The 19,259-nt window shown below is 47.5% G+C and overlaps 1 protein-coding gene across 4 annotated transcripts in view; it reads right to left on the bottom strand.

The window, feature by feature from the left end:
• Positions 1-19,259, bottom strand: part of RNF157 (ring finger protein 157) — a 75,682-nt gene that overhangs the window by 19,469 nt on the left and 36,954 nt on the right. For all 4 annotated transcript variants that reach the window (XM_035104534.2, XM_035104537.2, XM_035104536.2 and 1 more), the window contains exons 3-14: positions 15,688-15,776; positions 11,053-11,199; positions 8,511-8,628; positions 8,102-8,168; positions 7,485-7,528; positions 6,481-6,528; positions 5,110-5,181; positions 4,642-4,801; positions 3,772-3,884; positions 1,305-1,543; positions 963-1,071; positions 251-362 (exon numbers count right to left, since the gene is read on the bottom strand). In XM_035104534.2, the coding sequence (XP_034960425.1) occupies positions 251-362; positions 963-1,071; positions 1,305-1,543; positions 3,772-3,884; positions 4,642-4,801; positions 5,110-5,181; positions 6,481-6,528; positions 7,485-7,528; positions 8,102-8,168; positions 8,511-8,628; positions 11,053-11,199; positions 15,688-15,776 (1,318 nt within the window). The remainder of the gene's footprint in view (positions 1-250; positions 363-962; positions 1,072-1,304; positions 1,544-3,771; positions 3,885-4,641; positions 4,802-5,109; positions 5,182-6,480; positions 6,529-7,484; positions 7,529-8,101; positions 8,169-8,510; positions 8,629-11,052; positions 11,200-15,687; positions 15,777-19,259) is intronic.

The raw sequence follows: 19,259 nt of genomic DNA, 5'->3' as shown, positions 1-19,259 counted from the left end.
ATCCATAAAAGCAAGGAGGCCAAAAGGTGGCACATCGACAAAACCTTTTTTTTTAATTTTAAAGCCAAGGTTGTGCATTTTGTGGTCTATCCCTGTGCACTGGTGTTCAGCCTATGTCCTCTGCCAAGGCGTACAAAAAGGTGGTATGGGGGGAGAAGTGTGGGATTGAGGAAAACCACGAATATGCTTGCCAAAGGGTCTTTTGAAGATGTGCCCCCAGAATCAAAGCAAGTCAGCTTTCCTTCTATACCTTCTGGAGAAGAGATGGTAGAAGAGAGAGGTGTCCCTGTACATGAAGACTGGTCTATTGCTCCTGAGGAGGATAAGGTAAGGTTTTCACTTTCTGGCGTCACACCACATTCCTGAAAAAAATGCATCAGATGTTAAGAGGGAAACATTATTTCCAGTGATGGAACTACTGCCATAAATTGTGTGCTTAGCCTTGTCATTACAGATAAGCAAACTCCCCCAAACCTGCAGACATAAGAGTTGAGGTCTTCTGAAAACAAATGAGAAAGCTCTCAGATCATTTTACCAAGGCAACCAAAGTTCCAGAAAAATTAGCCCCTTAAAACAGGAAGTGATCTAGTTCCTTGGCAGTGTTCCCACAATCTCTGGTCAAGAAACACTTTGCTCAATCTCTCCTGGCCTAGCAAAGCATTTAGCAACAAGGGAAGCCAGTCATTCTTCCCTGGCTCTGGATTTCAATCTGAGCCAGAGGAGAATTCCTGAGTTAGCAAAGCTCACTTCCTCTTTGAGGTGGACTTTTCCAAGCCAAACCTGAACTTTCCTAAACCAGGTTCAGGAGAACTCCGCCAGCACGCTTGCTTAGCATGAGCAACAAAGACATCAGGGTTTAACTCCTGGGATCTCTGGCAGGAAAACACTATAACCCTTCTGTTCCCAGGAAGCAGAGGTGGTTTATTTAATATAAACCCAAGACCTTTCAAACAAACAATCACCTCTTCCTGAGGACGAGGAGACTTCCTCCTGGAAATCCTGATTTCAGATTCACTGCCGGTCTTCTCATCCTCTTCTTCATGTAGTACTGAGGAATTCTGGGATATTGACCTGGTGGAAAACAAACCACTTAAATAGTGACTTCTTTCTACTAGAAACCAAAGGAAAGGGGGGCTCTAAAGAGCTACAAGCTGACAACAGAAGACACATCCACACGCAGCTAGATACATCTGCAAGGCAGCAGAAACATCAAGAGACAGCAGACAGGTGCCAGCGATTGTAGCTTAGCCATTGCAATTTGGGAACAGCCACTGCAGGGCAGGAGACATCAGCAAGCTACTTACTTGGACAGGCTCTTCTTCAACTTGAGTCCTTGGCTGCCGCAATCCGACAAGCGGTCAAGGGGAGACAGGGTCCGGGCGGGAGGCAGGTGGCCGTCACTGCCATATGAGGGCAGCATGCCCGACACGTGGCTGTCCCCAAGTACGTGGAGCGGAAGAGCTGCTGGGGATGGAGTGAGAGGCCCATTAAGGGCTTCCAGAAGGGAGACCACCTCATAGCCCGGAGGGATGTTCTCTGAAGACTAGAGGAACCAGGGAGACAGGTGTGAGAAGAACACTCTCCTCTGTATCAAAGATAGCTTTTACAAGAGAGCTCAGCACAGAGGAGTAAGCTCCACCCCCTCCAAAGTAATCTGGCTCATACATAAAAGGAGCAAGAGCAGGCATAGGCAACCTTGGCTCTCCAGATGTTTTGGAACTACAACTCCCATGATCCCTGACCACTGGCCCTGTTAGCTAGGGATCATGGGAGTTGTAGTTCCAAAACATCTGGAGAGCCAAGGTTGCCTATGCCTGAGCAAGAGAGAGAGAGAGAGAGAGAGAGAGAGAGAGAGAGAGAGAGAGAGAGAGAGAGAGAGAGAGAGAGAGACTGAGATCACCGATGGGAGACTTGCTTATTTCACATAAAGTTGCTAATATTTGCATGCTTTATTCTGGACCAGATCGCTTGGATTTCTTAGCCTGAAATCTTTTAGCTAGAAGAAGTTGCGACCGTGTGACTGTAAAATGGGCAGAGGAACACCCTTGAGTGCTGGAGCCATTCAGGACACAGAGCCACACAGAGAGAAAGTGAGGAAAGGGGGGGGGGGGCGGCGGCGGACTAACACACAGGAATCATCCAACACACAACCTGCTACTATTCTAACAAACTTTCATAGTCAAGAGGATACGGTGCACACTTTTCTGTTCTAAGCTTGACATTTCAGGCCTAGTTCCCTGACGTTGCAGGGCTCAGATCTCTTCAGACTGCTCACTGTGTGGGAAAAATCACGTTGTTAAAATAATTTATCCATTGGGTGGTGGTGGAAGTCCACATGCACTCAAAACTGAGGTATTGGGGGAGAAGACTAGCATTCTGCTCTTCTCCCCAGTATCTAGTTTTCTAAATGCAAAGCTGTTTAAAAAGAAACCAGTGAAAAAGGAGGAGAAATTGATATTACCTTCCTCTTGCAGTCTGAAGCACTATTTCCTAGAAACCTTAAATCTACTCTGCATGTGGACCTAGAATGAATCCCAGCTCTCCCTTAGATTGATACCAGATCTGCACTAAATTATGGACATGCAGACTGGCAGGAGGTGAACAACTCACTCTATGTGGGTGCTGCTGGGGCAGAGTACCGTATTTCTCACTCCATAAGACACACTTTTTTCCTCCTAAAAAGTAAGAGGAAATGTCTGTGTGTCTTATGGAGCGAATGCATGGTCCCTGGAGCCGGATTGCCCAGGGGCGAAAAGCATTTTGTGCTTTTTTTTTTTTAGGAAGAGCTAAAGGCTAACAAGAGGGAAAGAGGGAGTTAAAAGAACCCGCTCGGCAGCTAATTGCAAGAGATTGGGGAGGGAGATAAGGGAAGCTAGCTCCCTTCCAGGCGCCGCCCCCTTGCCCAGGCCTCCATTGTTGAATGTTCTGCAGAGGGAGGCTGCAGCGACATGTGACTGGCTGATTAGATTATCTGTCTGAAAACTGTAGAAATGGCTCCCTTTCCTTTCCTAAAGAAAATGCAGAACTGTGAGTTGAAGTCCATAAAAACAGGATTTTTTCCCTTTGCAAGGTAAGCTCAGCAAATTTGAGCTGATCCTCAAAAATGGAGCTTTCCCCCTTTGCAAAAAAGCTGCAAAACTGTGAGCTGATCCCCGCCCCAATGGGGCTTTTCCCAATTGCAAAAGAAGCTGCTCAACTTTGAGCTAATGCTCAAAAAAATGGAGCTTTCCCCCTTTGCAAAAAAGCTGCACAACTCAGCTGATCCACCCCAAAATGGGGCTTTTCCCATTTGCACAACTTTGAGCTGATGCTAAAAAAACCAGGGCTTTCCCCCTTTCCCCCTCTAAAAAATTAGGTGCGTCTTTTGGTCAGGTGCATCTTATGGAGCGAAAAATGCAGTAAATTGCTGTAAGGCACAAGTGCCTCATTTGCCAAGAAAGCTTCCAGATCCCCAGCTCCTCTGTCTTCGACCCATGGCTTCTGGCTCAAGGCTGATTCGCTTGATTTTGCATGGAATTTCCTGCCACGCTACCTGAATCATCTTGAGGAAAGCTGGTTGCCTTTGTCATCAGTGGCACCTTTTCCTTGGCCCCCCAAAGCCACTGGCTATATAGCTGTCCTGCAACAGGCTCTGTGCATACGATACTACAGGAAAGGTTTTTAAAGAAGCCTTCTCTGTGCCCGACTCTTCTTCGGCCCGCAAGACCTGCTCAGCAAAGACAGCAGGGCAGTGTCAACATTGGGACCATCAGCACACCTATACGTACTAACCGAGTGCTCCTCTGAGTCAGATGTCTGGGAGGCGATGATAGGGTTGAAGTTGGTCGGGGAAAGGGGTCCAAGCTTTTTTCTCATGGCTCGGATCTGTAGCAAAGCCCGAAATGCTGCAGGGCAAGAGATGAAAGGTAGGAGGAATAAAAAACAGCTTCCAGCAACAAATATTAAGGATGCTCACTGCCAGACAGGAACTCCTCATGCACACAATTTTGTGTGGTTTCCACAAAACTCCAGAACGCAATCCCATAAATTGAATCCAGATTTACCCTTACTGGGTGAAATTTGATTTGGAAACCCCTGTTATAATAATAATAATAATTTATTATTTATACCCCGCCCATCCATAGCTGCCAAGTTTTCCCTTTTCTCACGAGGAAGCCTATTCAGCATAAGGGAATTTCCCTTAAAAAAAGGGATAACTTGGCAGTTATGCGCCCATCTGGCCGGGTCTCCCCAGCCACTCTGGGCGGCTTCCAACAGAAAAATAAAACACAATAATCTATTAAACATTAAAAGCATCCCTAAACAGGGCTGCCTTCAGATGTCTCCTAAAAGTCTGGTAGTTGTTTTCATCCCATACGAGATATTTGAATGACTCTTTATAATAATAAGCCCCTGCCTGGAAGCTCCCTCAGAAGACAGGTGCAATATAACAACATACGCTATAATTTGCCCGTGATGACAAAAAAAATTAAAAAATTAAAAAATAAGATACTGCATGCAAAATCTGACAGGATTTTGTCAACAATTTAAAAAATGAATGTTAACTTTCCAAAGTCAGAGGAACAAATAGGATAAGCCCCAGATTTTTCCAGAAATGGCTACCTCTAATTTGGACAAACATCAAGATGTAAAGAAGCTTACGCAGCCTGCAGATGGGGCAGTTGTTGGCTTGGTAACGCAAGGTGTCAGCGCAGGTATTGCAGAGGCAAAGGTGGCGGCAAGGTAAGATCAAGGTGTCCCGGACATCAGAGAGGCAGACCACACATTCTGCACTATTGTCGCTCACCTCATCTTCTGCCACCTGGAAAGCAAAGCAAAGCAAAATACAAAACAGGTAGGTGAAATATGATGTTCAAATATTTCCTTAATGAGTTTGAATAACTGGGAATGCTGTTTTGCTGTGTTTGCACAGATGTATTAGAGGGGGGAGAGAAGAGAACTGTGAATATTGGGCAGTAACTAAATGTTAAGAGGTCCTCCCCTTTTAAATTTTAAAATTTCTGCCACAGCAGCTTTCCAAGGCGAATTCTCTCATACGAAAACAAACCCTTCTTGAGTCTGTTTCATGTGTATTTTTACTTGCCCTGCAACCTCTGCTTCAGTACTCACCTTGGAATCCTGTGTATTGTATTTGTTTTCTATCCCATAGATCTCTTGAAGGAGGTAGCTCACTCCATCCACCTACATGGGCAGGGAAGGAGAATCAACACATAAGTAATTGGAGGTAGGTAAGAGTAAAAAAGGGGACGCGGGTGGCGCTGTGGGTTAAACCACTGAGCCTAGGGCTTGCCAATCAAAAGGTCGGCGGTTTGAATCCCCGCGACGGGGTCGGTCCAAGCTCCTGCCAACCTAGCAGTTCGAAAGCACGTCAAAGTGCAAGTAGATAAATAGGTACTGCTACAGTGGGAAGGTAAACGGCATTTCCGTGCGCTGCTCTGGTTCACCAGAAGCAGCTTAGTCATGCTGGCCACATGACCTGGAAGCTGTAAGCCGGCTCCCTTGGCCAATAACACGAGATGAACACCACAACCCCAGAGTTGGGCACGACTGGACCTAATCGTCAGGAGTCCCTTTACCTTTACCTTTAAGAGTAAAAAAATGGGCTCCTTCGGGAGGAGAGGGAGGACTACAGACAGCTTCTATGAGAAATAAGAACTTCTCTAATCCAAAGATACCAGTCTGCTTCAGCCCACCTAAACACACATACACTAGCCCATATTGTGGGGAAGCAAACTCCATGCTTCTCTGCAATACTTAAATGCTATGGGTGACTTGGGCATGCTGAATTTTTCAAATTTCAAATTCCCAAAAGGAGGGTGCTAAAAAGTTGTAACATGACTTGGGAAATCAAAAGATATTTTGGTTAAATTCATATAATTTAGTTTTGTTTGGTAAGTAAAATGTGTGTAAAATTGCATAGAATTTTTTTAAAAAACGATTGCCAAATTCTTGTGGTTTTATTATATGTTAGCATTGCCTGACATTTTTGGAAGGTAAAATTAAAAAAAATTCTGAAAGCAGATTATGTGCTTCTTCATCAGATGTAAGCTTCCAAATACATAGTTTTATGACCCCCCCCCATGGAAGAAATTTGCAAAAATTAAGTTTCATTCCTAAAATGACATGTCCTAATGGCGGATCATCCATTGGTTCTAAACCATCCTCTAATTTTTCCTAATCCATGGCTTCCCCGTGCCTTTTATCTAAATGCTCTCTGCAATAGGCACGGATGGTTGACCCCAACTCATATACCCCCTTCCAAAAAAATTGGGCAATATCCAACTTAAGAGGTAGCCCACTGAAATAGATGGGCTTAAAATGGATCTACTCTGAGTATGACTATATGTTAGCTATCACCCAAATATACTTGTGTCTCAGGGGTCTTCAGTGATTCTAGGCAGCTTCCCCAGAAAAGTAACCAGGGACACACCTGAACTAAAGCAGCAGGCGGCCACCACCAAGCACCAACCACACACTCACCACTTGCTTCTGTTTGAGGGGCTTCACACAAAAGCTGCCGTCGGCATGCTGGGAGAAAAACATAAACGATCAGATAGGGCTTTAGTCTGTCAAAAGAGGCTTCACAGAATACATTTGTGATGAAACAGAATTCGCCTACTGAAGGGCATCCGCTTTAAAAAAAGAACGCGTCCGCCTTGTAGCAGAATGCAGAAGGAATGCATCCTATTCATGTTGTGCCTTGTGCCTCAGGAATCTTCTAAGACTCACTCCCCTTTTAACTCTCCTAGCACTCTTCTTTACTATTCAAACGCTCACAAAAGATTGCTATAGTTCAAAAGCAGCCTCTAATCCATTATATTTATTTCGCTGTGTAGTCACGTGAATATTTTTTACATTCACTCAGCCTGCGTACAAGGTGTGTGTGTTAAATTTAATTAACTGAAGGAATTGGGGGGGGGGTGCTTGAGTTGTTCTGGTATAAGCGAGTTTGGGTTGTTTCCACAGGCATGTCTTCTGATTATATCCCTGTTGAACATTAATGCCCCTCTTCTTTGGTGTTTGGGCGTACGGCGAATGGACAGTGCTACCAATATCACTGTGTAGCAGAGTGTCAAACAAACAGTGTGCAAAGCCTTCAACCTCAGGTGCTCAGTAGGATCAACATCCTTAGATCCCCTCCGATTCCATGAAATCCTGTTATATAGAAGAGGGCCCAAAACTTCTCTTATTCTACCAAAAAGGCCAACATTGTTCAGAGATCATGGCTGCTTCTTGGAAGCTTGGGCAGCTCTCCAAGCCATTCCTCATGATACAAAGCCAAGTAACTTGGAGAATGTGGTGGGAAGCAGAGGCTGGAGAAGTCTACGGAGCTTGCCCCTTGCCAATTTACCCAAGTGGCTCAGCAGTCTTCCTAACCCATTGACCATGGACTTGCTTTCAGAGCAAGTCCCACATTTGGGAGCCCAGATTTCTGGGCATAAAAGCTAGCTTGGACAAGAAGTCAAGAGAAAGACCACACTCACCTTCTCAAACGTTGCCAGGAGTACATGACAATGGCCTATATGCTCTGCAAGGCAACAGGCAAGAATGAGAGTGATTGACACACACATGCAGAAGCCTGTATATAGATGCTAGAGGTCAGGGATGGCCTATTTATTCATTCATTTATTTATTTATTTATTTATTTATTTATTTATTTATTCATTTTACCCTGCCCATCTGGCTGGGTTTCTCACAGAATACACAGACACAGTTGCACTTCAGCTCTCATCACCTCTAGCCAGAAAGGCCAGGGATGATGCCGGCTGCAGTTTGCCAACACGTGGAGGATGATAGGTTTGTCACCCCTGGCACAGGTTTTCTGCAATTGCAGGTGTCCACTGACGAACACAATTCAAGTTGGTAAAACCTACAAACAGATCAATTAAATGTGTACTAATAGCTCGTTACAGGCAGTTTTCAGAGTGTACTTGTTTCCTAATGTCACTCAGCAGGGCATCTGATGGATAGCTGGAATGTGGTTTTCTAAATAGAAGCTGGGTTGCAAAAAGTACAGTTACAGCTTGCCCGGCAAAAATCATTTGAGCATCCTTGTTAACTCAGTGCCAAAAAGAATCCAAACCTTAAGAGCAACGCTTACCGTCTCCCTCATCTACCACTGCAAGAACCACCATGGGGTAGACTTCACGGTCCAGATCAAAGGCCAGCTGCAAAGAACAAGGAGGAAGAAAGGAATATATACAGTGGTGGGCGAAGTTTGCAGGGGCATTGGTCCCTAGGAACACCTAGAGTTGCTAAGTGTTTCCGTATCAATACTGCATTTTTAAAAGAGATGAATGGACTCAGATTCCCTCTATACCACAGTATAGCCTGCTTGCATCTTTTCTGTTTGTAAATTCCCATAGGGCAGTATCCTGCCACATTAGTATTATCAGGGTGGGTCCTTACAACTTGGTACTAAGGACTCCTTAATTATTATGCCTCCCCTCCAGTGCTGAAAATATCCCTTAAAACTCCCTTCCCACATTTCCAAACCCACTTCGCCTTACCTCCTCTTCCGTCCATTCTGAGGGATCAACAGTGTGGGAGGGGAGGCAAAACTGCTGGCACACCCCTCGCTTGTAGTGGACAGTCTCCGATTGCAAACTGTTGTCTTTGGGGATGTAACTACCATGGAAAGGGGAGACAACAAAGAGTGAACAGCCACAGAACGTGTGCTAATTCTCCTTGAATCCCAATGTTATAAGAATTTTGAGGTCATATATATATATATAATAATTGTTCATAAAACATGTACATGAATGTACAGAAACATGTCTGAAGCAGCACAGGAAGACAGGACTGACTGACACCATTTTGACTCTCTCAGACCTGGCGTTCCTCTGCAAGGAAGAAGGGGGGGGGAACCTTCTCATTGTCTCAGGAATTAAAGTGATAATCCTAGGCATCCTGATACCTGGGTGCCAGACAAAAGGGTGTGATTAACTTGGCTGGGAAACGGAAATGTAAATATCTCTTTTTTGTTGATTAGGTTTTGGGGGCAGGGTCCAGGATGCTCAGATTACTGCCACCAGACCTCCCCTTTCATGATGTACCTATGATGAATCTAGGGAGGGCGGTCTTGGGCTACACCCCTTCTGTGACATATGGATGATGCTTCTGGGGGGTGGGCTGAAACCAATTTCAAATTTCTTTTTAAGGGCAAGACACCTCTGTTTGGGGTTCCTTCCTTGTTCTCCTGCGTGAGAGGAAGGACCCTGTTGCAACAGCGAAAATAAAAGTGCCTTGCTTCGTACGTCCTGGTTTGGTCTCTGTTATTTGGTGGGCAGGAGACGCTTAAATTCGTCTGCTTGCCTGGATCCTTGGGCTCTCCCTGGGTCAGGATCCATTTCTCTTGGTTCATAGGAACCAGCTTAAATTTTACTACACCAACATGTAGCATTCCCCAAATGCACTCCAAGACAAAGCTCTTCCTCCATGCAGCAAACCAGCTTTATCTCTAAACAGGCACATTCTAGTTCAAAGGGATTTCAGGTCTGCATTGTATTAATATCCCCCCACAGCCACTTCCTCATTATCCAGACTATCAAGCCTCCAATCAAGATTCTCTAATGGTATCCTCAAGGCCTATTTCCAGAACAACCCCAGCATGTGGCAGCCCATGCTGACATCGATCCAAGGTGAGTCACTCATCTACATCCTGATACCATCTACATAATTCAACTCAGATTGGCTTCGGCATGCCACTGAAATATTGCCTTTTCTGCAAATATGCAGAGATGCATCAGACGCCATATTACTCTTGATTCTGTGGATGTTGTCAAATGCTGTTCTAGGGTGAATTCTTCCTTGCTACAGGCTGACATTGATTCCAAGATTCCATAGCTCAAACTGCAACACACAGACCCTTTCAGGTAATCTTTCTGCCCATCCATTAACTTGTGTCTAGTTGGATTCTTCCCCCTGCACATATAGCAACCTCAACACAGGGCCCTTATAACAAACCACTTCGCTTTTTGTTGCTGTTTAGGTGCTTTTAATCTATTCTGCTTCTGGGCCCAATGTGTATGGCCATTTCTCTGGTCACCTGCCCTTGCTCTTCCAGAATGATTTACACATGTTGGCTCCCTGCCTGAACCTACAGTGATTTGCAGCCTCGTCCCTTCGGTACTCTGCCAACTCAGCTTTACAGTAGCATACAAGAGAACTGCAAACTACATGCATTTTATACTAGTGTTTGCTCTATCCCAGAATGGATGTTTCAATTAGCTTAGCAATGTCAGGATGTTTGTGTTATCATTCACACTGCTTTGAGAATGGTCACTGCACTTATTTTACATGCTTATGCTGTAAAGCAATTCCCGTTTTCTTATTTTCTTGTATTTCCTTATGGCCTCACTGCTAACATTTTCTCTCCCTTTCCACCTATATGTATACAAAAACACTCATTAACTAAGGATACCACCACACATCTGATGAAGTGGACCCTGGCCCACAAAAGAGTACACCATAATTAACCGTGTTAGCTTTAAGGTGCCACTCAAAATACCCAGAGTTCTATTAATTCCTAGCCATTGGCAGATTAATTCATTTTGCACTATGTGCAGCTGTTTCCCAGGAGTTAATGCTTCTGAATACCAGTTGCTAGAAACCAAAGGAAGGGAGAGTACTTTTGTGCTTGGGTCCTAGTTGAGAGTTTTCCACAGGCATCTGGTTGGCCACTGTGAGCACAGGATCCTAGACTAGACATGGCACTGGCCTGATCCAGCAGGCTATTCTTATGTTTAAACCAACATCTAACACCAAGGTGGGACTGGGGGAAATGGTGCAGGCTTCCCAACTGTATGGAAAGCCCATGTGCTTTCCTATGCACATGTGAATAGGCTCCCCTTTCAAATGTTGCGCTGAACATACGGATGCTGTTGGCAGAGCCAGGAGGTGCAGTCCACCTCCTGCCTCCATTCACTGGTGGTGCAAAAAATTCGGACACCCTGTCTGAGTATGCAAGAAAAATTTCAGAAATACTATTATTAAGCCGTCTTGATTCTGTGGGAAGCAAACGCTCCCCAACCCAGCTTTCGTTATATTTACCTCACTACTCCATTTTGGAATTCTTCAGTAGCCTGGTAATAAATTGTTATAGCCACGCGGGCGTCAGTGTCAAATGTGAATTCCACATTGTAATGGACTTTGGCTTTGCTGACTTCTTCCCCTGGAGTCTTCACTTCCTCCGCACACCTGGCAGATAAAGATGCAGGCAAAGAAATTAGTCTAGCTCTAGACCAGGCACAGGCAAACTCAGCCCTCCAGATGTTTTGCGACTACAACTCCCATCATCCCTTACCACTGGTCCTGTTAGTTAGGGATTATGGGAGCTGTAGTCCTAAGATACCTGGAGGGCCGAGTTTGCCTATGCCTGCTCTAGACCTTGCAACAAACAGAAAGGACCCAACTCAAAATGCCCAAGAAGTGACTTGACCTCTCTTCTGCTAAAACAGGTGTAGCCCTCCAGATGTTGTTGGAATACGACACCCATCAGTCCCAGCAGGCATGGCCAGCATTCAAGGACGGTGAGTCCAACAACAAATGCATGGTGCTACATTGGCTACCACTATGCTAAAGTAAACATTAAGAAAGTAAATGGCTTGTGCTGCAAGGACACATGCAGCAGAACTTTAAAACATTTAACCCCTGGAGGCAACTGTATGCATGCAGCCCATCTAGCATTGACACAAACTCCAGGTCCTCGATTAATTAATCCTGAAGCATCCCATTTGCTAAGCCTGGCCGGACGTCCGCACCCTCCTGCCACAGTAAGACAACAGAATTCCAGACACCCATTTCATCCCTGCTACATCAAGTGTATCAAAACAAACCTCTACCCAAAGCTGATGCTCCTGGCCACAGCCCTCTGGGGCAAGGGGCTGAGCTGGACCCTGAAGGTAACTATTTTGGAAATGAAATCCTGTGTTTCTGTGGGGCTTTGGTGCCCCATGCTATGTTTGCAGAGTCAGTAAGTGTGGCAAGAGAAACCCAGTGTTCTTGCTGTTTTATTATTATTATTATTTTGTTTTAAATGGATTACTATGCTGTGGGTCAATATTATCGGAAATGAAGTTGCCGGATGTGTGAAATTGATTGTAGCAAGCAGTGCAATGAGTTAAAAGGTGGGTGGGAGTCAGATAAAGAACTGAGGGTTTCGGCTGTGGGTAGAAGTACAGCATCATCTAGATGCCAGGACGACCATGTTGAGAAACGACAGAGGGGTCACGTCCGAGCCAAACATTTAAAGCACTCTTTAACAGTTATTGCTTCCTACATACACACCTACAGACACATGGGAACTGTAGTTTGTTAAGGGTGCTGACCTGACAATTCCCCTCCCCCAAAACCACAGTGCCCAGGATTCTCTCTGACTGTGAAAGTGGTATCACAGTGCTTTAAATATATAGTACCGTGTTTCCCCTTTTTTAAGACGTAGTCATAAAGTAAGCCATGGCAGGAGTTTTAAGTATTTGCGAAATTTAAGACATACCCCGAAAATAAGGCATACCTTGTTGCTTTCCTTTAGAGCCTCAGAGAGGCTTGAGACCAGGTGGGAGTGGGGTGCATGAATTGAGCGCGTCGCCAGGCAAGCCGCGCTAGGAGGACTCCCCCCCCCGCTCTTCCCAGGACTTTTTTCCACTCCGGCGGAGCGCCTGGATGGGGAAACCCCTTGGTGTCGGGAGGCCTGCTAGCCCCTTCCGTGCCGCCGGAGCGTAGTGGGCTGCATGGCCCAAAGCTGAGCGGCGGTGGGAGTCCCGCGGGCCCTTCCGCGCCGCCGGGGCGACGGATGGTGATGGGAGCGCTGCTGGCCCATTCCGCGCCGCTGGAGTGTCGTGGGAAGCATGGCCCGAGGCAGAGCGGCGGCGGGAGGCCTGCAGGCCCTTCCGCGCCACCGGGGCGACAGATGGTGGCGGGAGCGCTGCTGGCCCCTTCTGTGCCACCAGAACGTCGTGGGCTGCATGGGCCAAGGCCCGCGCGATGGACGGCGGAGGGAGCACTGCTGGCCCCTTCTGCGGGCGAGTTGGCGGCTGATTGACAGACGGCCTCGCCAATGCCTGGAGGGAGAAGGGCGGCGAGGAGCAAGCAAGGGAACCCCCACCTTGCTCCGCCCGCTAATGGAAACGGCCCGGGGTGGGGAGGCGGGAGTGCCTCAGGGAGCGCGGCTACGGCGCTGCTAGCTGTGCCTCAGGCGCCGTCGCCGCTTTGCCCAAAAAACCCACGGGGGTGCTCGTCGGGTGGGCCACGACGAACTCGCCCCGTTCCCTCTGGAGTCAGGGTGCCACCGCCGGCGCCTCCTCCTGGGGCAACTCCGCGGGACTTCAGTGTATCAGTGTAAAAAAGCGTGTTTCCTCAGAGATGTAGCGCGCGCGGGGGCTGGCTGGCTGGCTACTCGACCTCCTGAGTTTAAGGGCGTAGAGGAATCCCGAAGGGGGTCCCTGCGCGCACACCTCGCCCGCCTCCGTGCGCGCTCAAGCGGGAAAGGAAGTTTAGCTCCTCGAGCTGCCGCCCCTTATGAATGCGTGTTTCGGTGGTGTGGACAAGGTGTGGACACGGGTCTCGTTTCCCCCTCACGGTACACAGGCATCTTTCAGACGACCTGCTTCGCGTCTCTCTCATCTCTCCCCCCCCCCGCTCTCCCGCCTCGATTTCGTGCCCCTCGGCTCCCATGTTAGCGATGGGATGGATGGCAGCACCCTGAGCCAGTAAGGTACCGGACTGTAATAAAAACCTAATAAAAAATTAAGACATCCCCTGAAAATAAGACACCTTGTGTTTTTTTGAGGAAAAAAGTTATAAGACGGTGTCTTAAAAAAGGGGAAACACGGTACGGATGTGGCTCTTGAGTACTAGTCTCTCAGAGATAAGGTTACCAGATCTACCAGAAATGGCAGACCAATTCTGCAGTGCTAAATTATGTATCCTTGTTTGTTTTTGTATTTGGAGTATTTACTTGATACCCACCCACTGTCGGGGAGGGAACTACCTCTGGACACCCATGCACACAGCCACTGGCAGCGGTGGTGGGGGAAGGGCTACCAAAAGGCTTCCTCTCCCCCCACTTTCTTTCCGCTGCCTTTTCTGTATGCCTGACTTCCCAGGCCTTGGCAACATCCCTCTGAAAATAGCTGAAAACACAAATGCAAATTGAATCCAGAATGCAGGCAAGGAAGGGGTGATCTTAGTAACCAAATTCACAGCATGTTAAACTGGTAGAGAACATCCCTTCACCCAGGCCTGTTTCATTACTGCCGCTATACTGCCCCCAGTCTTTGCTAGGTCAGTCCCTCTCCGTTCCCGGCAACCCCTCAGGTCCTGAGCTCTAAACTGCTGGATTTTATTTGGCTCTGATTTTAGCCCAGCAACAGGAGTGAATTCAACTCCGTCTAAATCCTGTTGTCACCTGCAGTGACCCTGAAAGCCAAGCGGAGAAGACAGAGATATAAAGGCGCAAACAGCCTGTCTCCGTTGTCTTACAGGGCATCTGTGTAACTCCTCCTCCAAAACAGCCAGATAATCTCTGCACTAATCTTGAGGAGCTACAAACGGATCTCCCCTGCTGTACTGCAGCTGATGGGATTGCTTCCAGCAGACCATTATCAAAACGGAGCAAACAGACTTACTGTACCTAAATTCAAGCGTTGCTTTTTGAAGTCAAGTTCAAAAGAGGGGGGGAGCTAAAGGAGCAAAACGACGCATGACACTCTCATCTGTGGATGGCATGTGTGTTCTGAGCACCTGAGTTTGCCCAAGTATGCGGGACGCTGGGGGAAGGATGATCCTTTCATGTTTAATGAGAAGCAAAGACCTGCGCATTTAAAAGTACTAACCGAAACTGGGAAAAGGATCAAGCCTCTGCTTCTTCAATTGAAGGGAAGCCCGCTCATTTAGACACATATGCAGCATTCATAACTGGCACACCATGCATGCTTTCTGACACCTAAATGCAGTAATTTTGTGCCCAGGAAATTAAGAAAAACCAGCTCTCAGGCATCTAACAGAGGGCACCCTTTGTCAGAATGAATAACTGCAAAGGCACACAGCACTCACGGTGTATAACACCCCATCTATCCTATTAGACAATTGCTCATGGTGCATGAATATATTTGAAAACACTGCAGAGATATTTTTTATTTAGGAAGGCCAAGGTATGTTTGGCACCTTAAAAAAATAATTTATGCCTGAAGATGCTTTTACAGAGTTATCTGATGAAGTGGGGGAAGGGAAGGGGCATAGCTCATGGGCAGAACATACATGCTCTCCATGCAGAAGATCCCAGATTCATTTCATCACATATCCACTCAAAAGGATTTCTGGTAGCAAGGCTGAAAAAGACCCAATCCTTGCAGAATCTTTGGGCTCACCAAGGTTGACAGCAGCTGCCTGGTTTACACATCACGTTAAACCGTAGTTTAAAACAACAAGCAGCTTGTTAGTGCACGCTGCTCGAAAGTTCCCAGGTTGCTCCTTCCCCACTTCTGCCTGGGACATAACAGGAGGGAAAGCAACCAGAGGTTGGCTTCACGTTACATGCAAACCAGAGCTCATGGTTTGTCCCCACAACCAACGAAATTGTGATTGGGAAGTTATAAGGTCAGCTCCTTGAGTTAAACCAGTTCAAAATAAATTATGGTTTAACATCAGAGTGCTACAAACCCCTGTTGTGAAGCAACAGCGACTTACTTGACTAGGCGCAATGTGTCCTTTCGGACATTGATCAGGCTTCGCAGTGTCTTCACTGGCTCCTGGGGCGGTGGGGCAGCATACGGAAACTAGACAGAGAGGAAAGAAAGAGAATTTGACATTTTAAGATGACACTCGGTCTCTAAGGCGCCATCTGCACTAGTGACTGGCACAAGCCTAACCTCTATGTTCACTCAGTATTGCATGGGGAATAGGATCCAGACAGACACATTGCTTGCCCTGGAAAATGAAGGGAAGCAGAGACTTTTATAAGGATCACTAGGAACAATCACTAGAAACAAGCCACATACATTTTGAATCATGGCAACTGAAAGAGTCCCGCAACTGGAAGTGCAGTGGAACTTAAAACTGTTGTTCCTGAACCTTTGGAAGCCTCCTCTCTGGGGTCATCCACACCTCTGTTTGCCCCATTACTCCCCCCCCCCCGGGGAAACCCAGAGGTTACCTCTGAGGACCAAACAGCAACTGGATTTTCTGCAGACTGCCGCTTGTTCTAAATCAGCAGTTAAAAATGTGTTTCCCATAGGAATGTTGCAGGGCAAATGCAAAACCACTCAGGTGCATGCTTAAAAAGCAGAGGACAAGTGGAAAACCATTCAGCCCCATGCTTTTTAGGTTTGGGATAAGTACAGATGAGCCTGTTTGTTTGTTTGTTTGTTTCCGTCTGCTTGTCCATTTGCCTGTTCTCAACACGACAAGTTCAGGCCTATCTGGTAATGTAAAGGATGCTACAGTCAGAAAAGCACCTCCAGGTCTGTGAACAGCAGCAGCCTCTTGACTTGAAGTCAGGAGTTGCATTTTAGGAACACAGAGATGTAATGCTTCTTATGCAGATGGCCTAGAACACTTGAAAGAGGCACCAGTAAAATTGTTGTTGTTGTTGTTGTTGTTGTTGTTGTTGTTGTTGTTGTTGTTGTTGTTGTTGCTGCTGCTGCTGCTGCTGCTGCTGCTAAGAATCCTGAAACACAACAGCGGCTAAACCTGCCTGGCAAATTATGAGAGGCTCCACATGTGCATACTGAGCATCTCAAGGGGTGTCATTGGGGCAGGGGACAGCTCTTAAGGCACATGCCCCCTCGGGGCACAAGGGAGACTCTGTAGCTCCCTGCAACAACTGAGATGGAGAAGAAGAAAGTGGAGGTGGCAGGCAAAGCAGGGCAACAGCTTGGAATCCGAGGACTGAGCTCCCTCCTTGGGCTGCAGCAACCAGCAGGCCCAGTAAGTTAGTGAATGGACATTTACTTCCTGTGAAGGGCACAGCCAAGCTTTTCTCTCTCTCTCTTGGGGATGTGTGTGCGGTATTCTCTAAAAACGGCTTGGTAAAAATTCTGCTCCGTGTGACACCTGTGTCACATCTACGCTGTACATTTACATAGAATTGTAGCGTTGGAAGGGACCACAAGGGTCATCTAGTCCAATCCCCTGCATTGCAGGAATCTTTTGCCCAAAGTGGGGCTTGAACCCATGTCCCCGAGAGTAAGAGTCTCATCCTTTTCTGACTGGGCTATCCCAGAGAGATTTTAAAGCACGTGGCTTCCACCAAAGAATCGTGGGAACTGTACTTTTTTTAGGGTGCTGGAAATTGTAGCTCTAGGGGGGATCAACGACAGTTTCCAGGATTCTTTGTGGGGGCGGGGAACAGCCACGTGCTTTAAATGTATGGCATGGATGAGACCCCAGACTGGTACAGCTGTGGTTTATCCCTCCCTTGCTGGAAGAGTGGTCACTTTGAAAGATCGGGAATACAGCACATTTTCCCTCTATGCCTGCTGAGACTGTGAAAACCTCCCAAGCAGCAGAAAACATCCCATGCATGCACTATGGACACATTACAGCTGCCTTGGGAACCTTTGTTCCAAGTTGTTATTCATTTATTTAGAGCAAAAGACTGTTTCCATCACAGTCTTAAAACAGATAGCAACACAAGCCATTAACTGCATCGAGATTCAGTATATATACACATATACAGGTGTATATATCGAGATTCAGTATATATACACATATACAGGTGAGAAGGTGGAAACTGCTTTGGCACTACTTCTGCAGCCCCTTTCATGCTTTGCTTGCCTCCTCCCTGTTTTCCTATTGCTCTCGTAGAAGTCTACCGTGCCCAGTGCAGTAAACAGAGGGGATATTTTTAGCTTGCTGATGCAGCAAAATGCCGATTTAGATCAGTGTCTGGAGGTGGGTGCAGAGATTATTCTCTGCCTGCCTGTCACGGAATGACTACAGATTTGCCTATTTAACCAGCTGTGCTCCAGAAGCAGAAAAGGGATTATTTACGCCTGCTTGATATTAGTCAAGCGAAGCATATAAAAAAGTGGGGGAAGAGAAAGAGAGTTAAGCAAGACAGTTTCCCTAGAAGGAAAGGAAATGAGCACGACAGACAGTTAGCACAGCATTGTGCAACCCATGCAGGGGGTATCAATGCTGGGAAGAAAGCAGCTAAAATAGATGTAGTCGAGTTATTAGTCTTGGGGTTTGTCCACATCAGAGCAAAATGTGGACCCCCATCCCAGCGTTGTTTGAGACCTTTCTAATTTCAAATGTGCCGGTTTTAAATCCTAATGGCTTTGGACTTTCCAAAGATTAAAAGCAAGCAAGCAAGCCCACATTTCAAAGGGGACCAGTCCATGGCAACACTGGGATGGGGAGGATGTCATGTTGTTGATGCCGCAGCATTAATGGGGAGACAGGCCCGTGCAAATCCACCATCTGCTCATGTGGACAAGCCCTTGGATCGCTGAAGCACTCTTGATAAAGAGTATTTCAAATTTAAAGGACAGATTTCAAGGCAGAATTAGGATTCATTTCAAAAGGGTTTGGTGCTATCTGAAGAAGACCTCTGTCACACACATGGCCACTCCCAAGGCCTTATCCACAGTTCCCTTTCCTCCGCCATGGGCGTAGGCAGGGAGGGGCAGGAGGGGGCAATTGCCCCCCCCTAGAAGCAGGGCCACTGGCCAGCCTGCCCCACTGCCCGCCCGTTGCCGTCTCCCTTCTCCCTGGCTGGCTGTGGGGCGGGCGGCGGGAAAGCACCAGAGCCGCGCAAAGCGTTTGGCTGGCTTTCCCTCCCTCCGCCCCACAGCCAGAAAGGGAGAAGGGAGACGTCCCTTCTAGCCGGCTGGCTGTGGGGCGGGCGGAGGGAAAGCCAGGCAACCGCTTTGCGCGGCTCTGGGGCTTTCCCTCCACCTGCCCCAGCGATTGCAGAGGGGGAGGAGGGGATCGGAGCAGCCCGATTTCGGGCTGATCCTGGCTCCCCCTCGTCCCTTCCGATCGCGGAGGGGGAGGAGGGAGTCGGAGCAGCCCGATTTCGGGCTGATCCTGGCTCCCCCTCGTCCCTTCCTATCGCGGAGGGGGAGGAGGGAGTCGGAGCAGCCCGATTTCGGGCTGATCCTGGCTCCCCCTCGTCCCTTCCTATCGCGGAGGGGGAGGAGGGAGTCGGAGCAGCCCGATCTTGGGCTGATCCTGGCTCCCCCTCATCCCTTCCGATCGCGGAGGGGGAGGAGGGAGTCGGAGCAGCCCGATTTCGGGCTGCTCCGGTGTGGCCC

The sequence above is a fragment of the Zootoca vivipara genome, chromosome 2 (assembly GCF_963506605.1).
Source record: "Zootoca vivipara chromosome 2, rZooViv1.1, whole genome shotgun sequence".
Lineage (NCBI taxonomy): Eukaryota > Metazoa > Chordata > Lepidosauria > Squamata > Lacertidae > Zootoca > Zootoca vivipara.
Note: the sequence above shows the minus strand (reverse complement) of the source record. Positions and strands in the feature narration are given on the sequence as shown.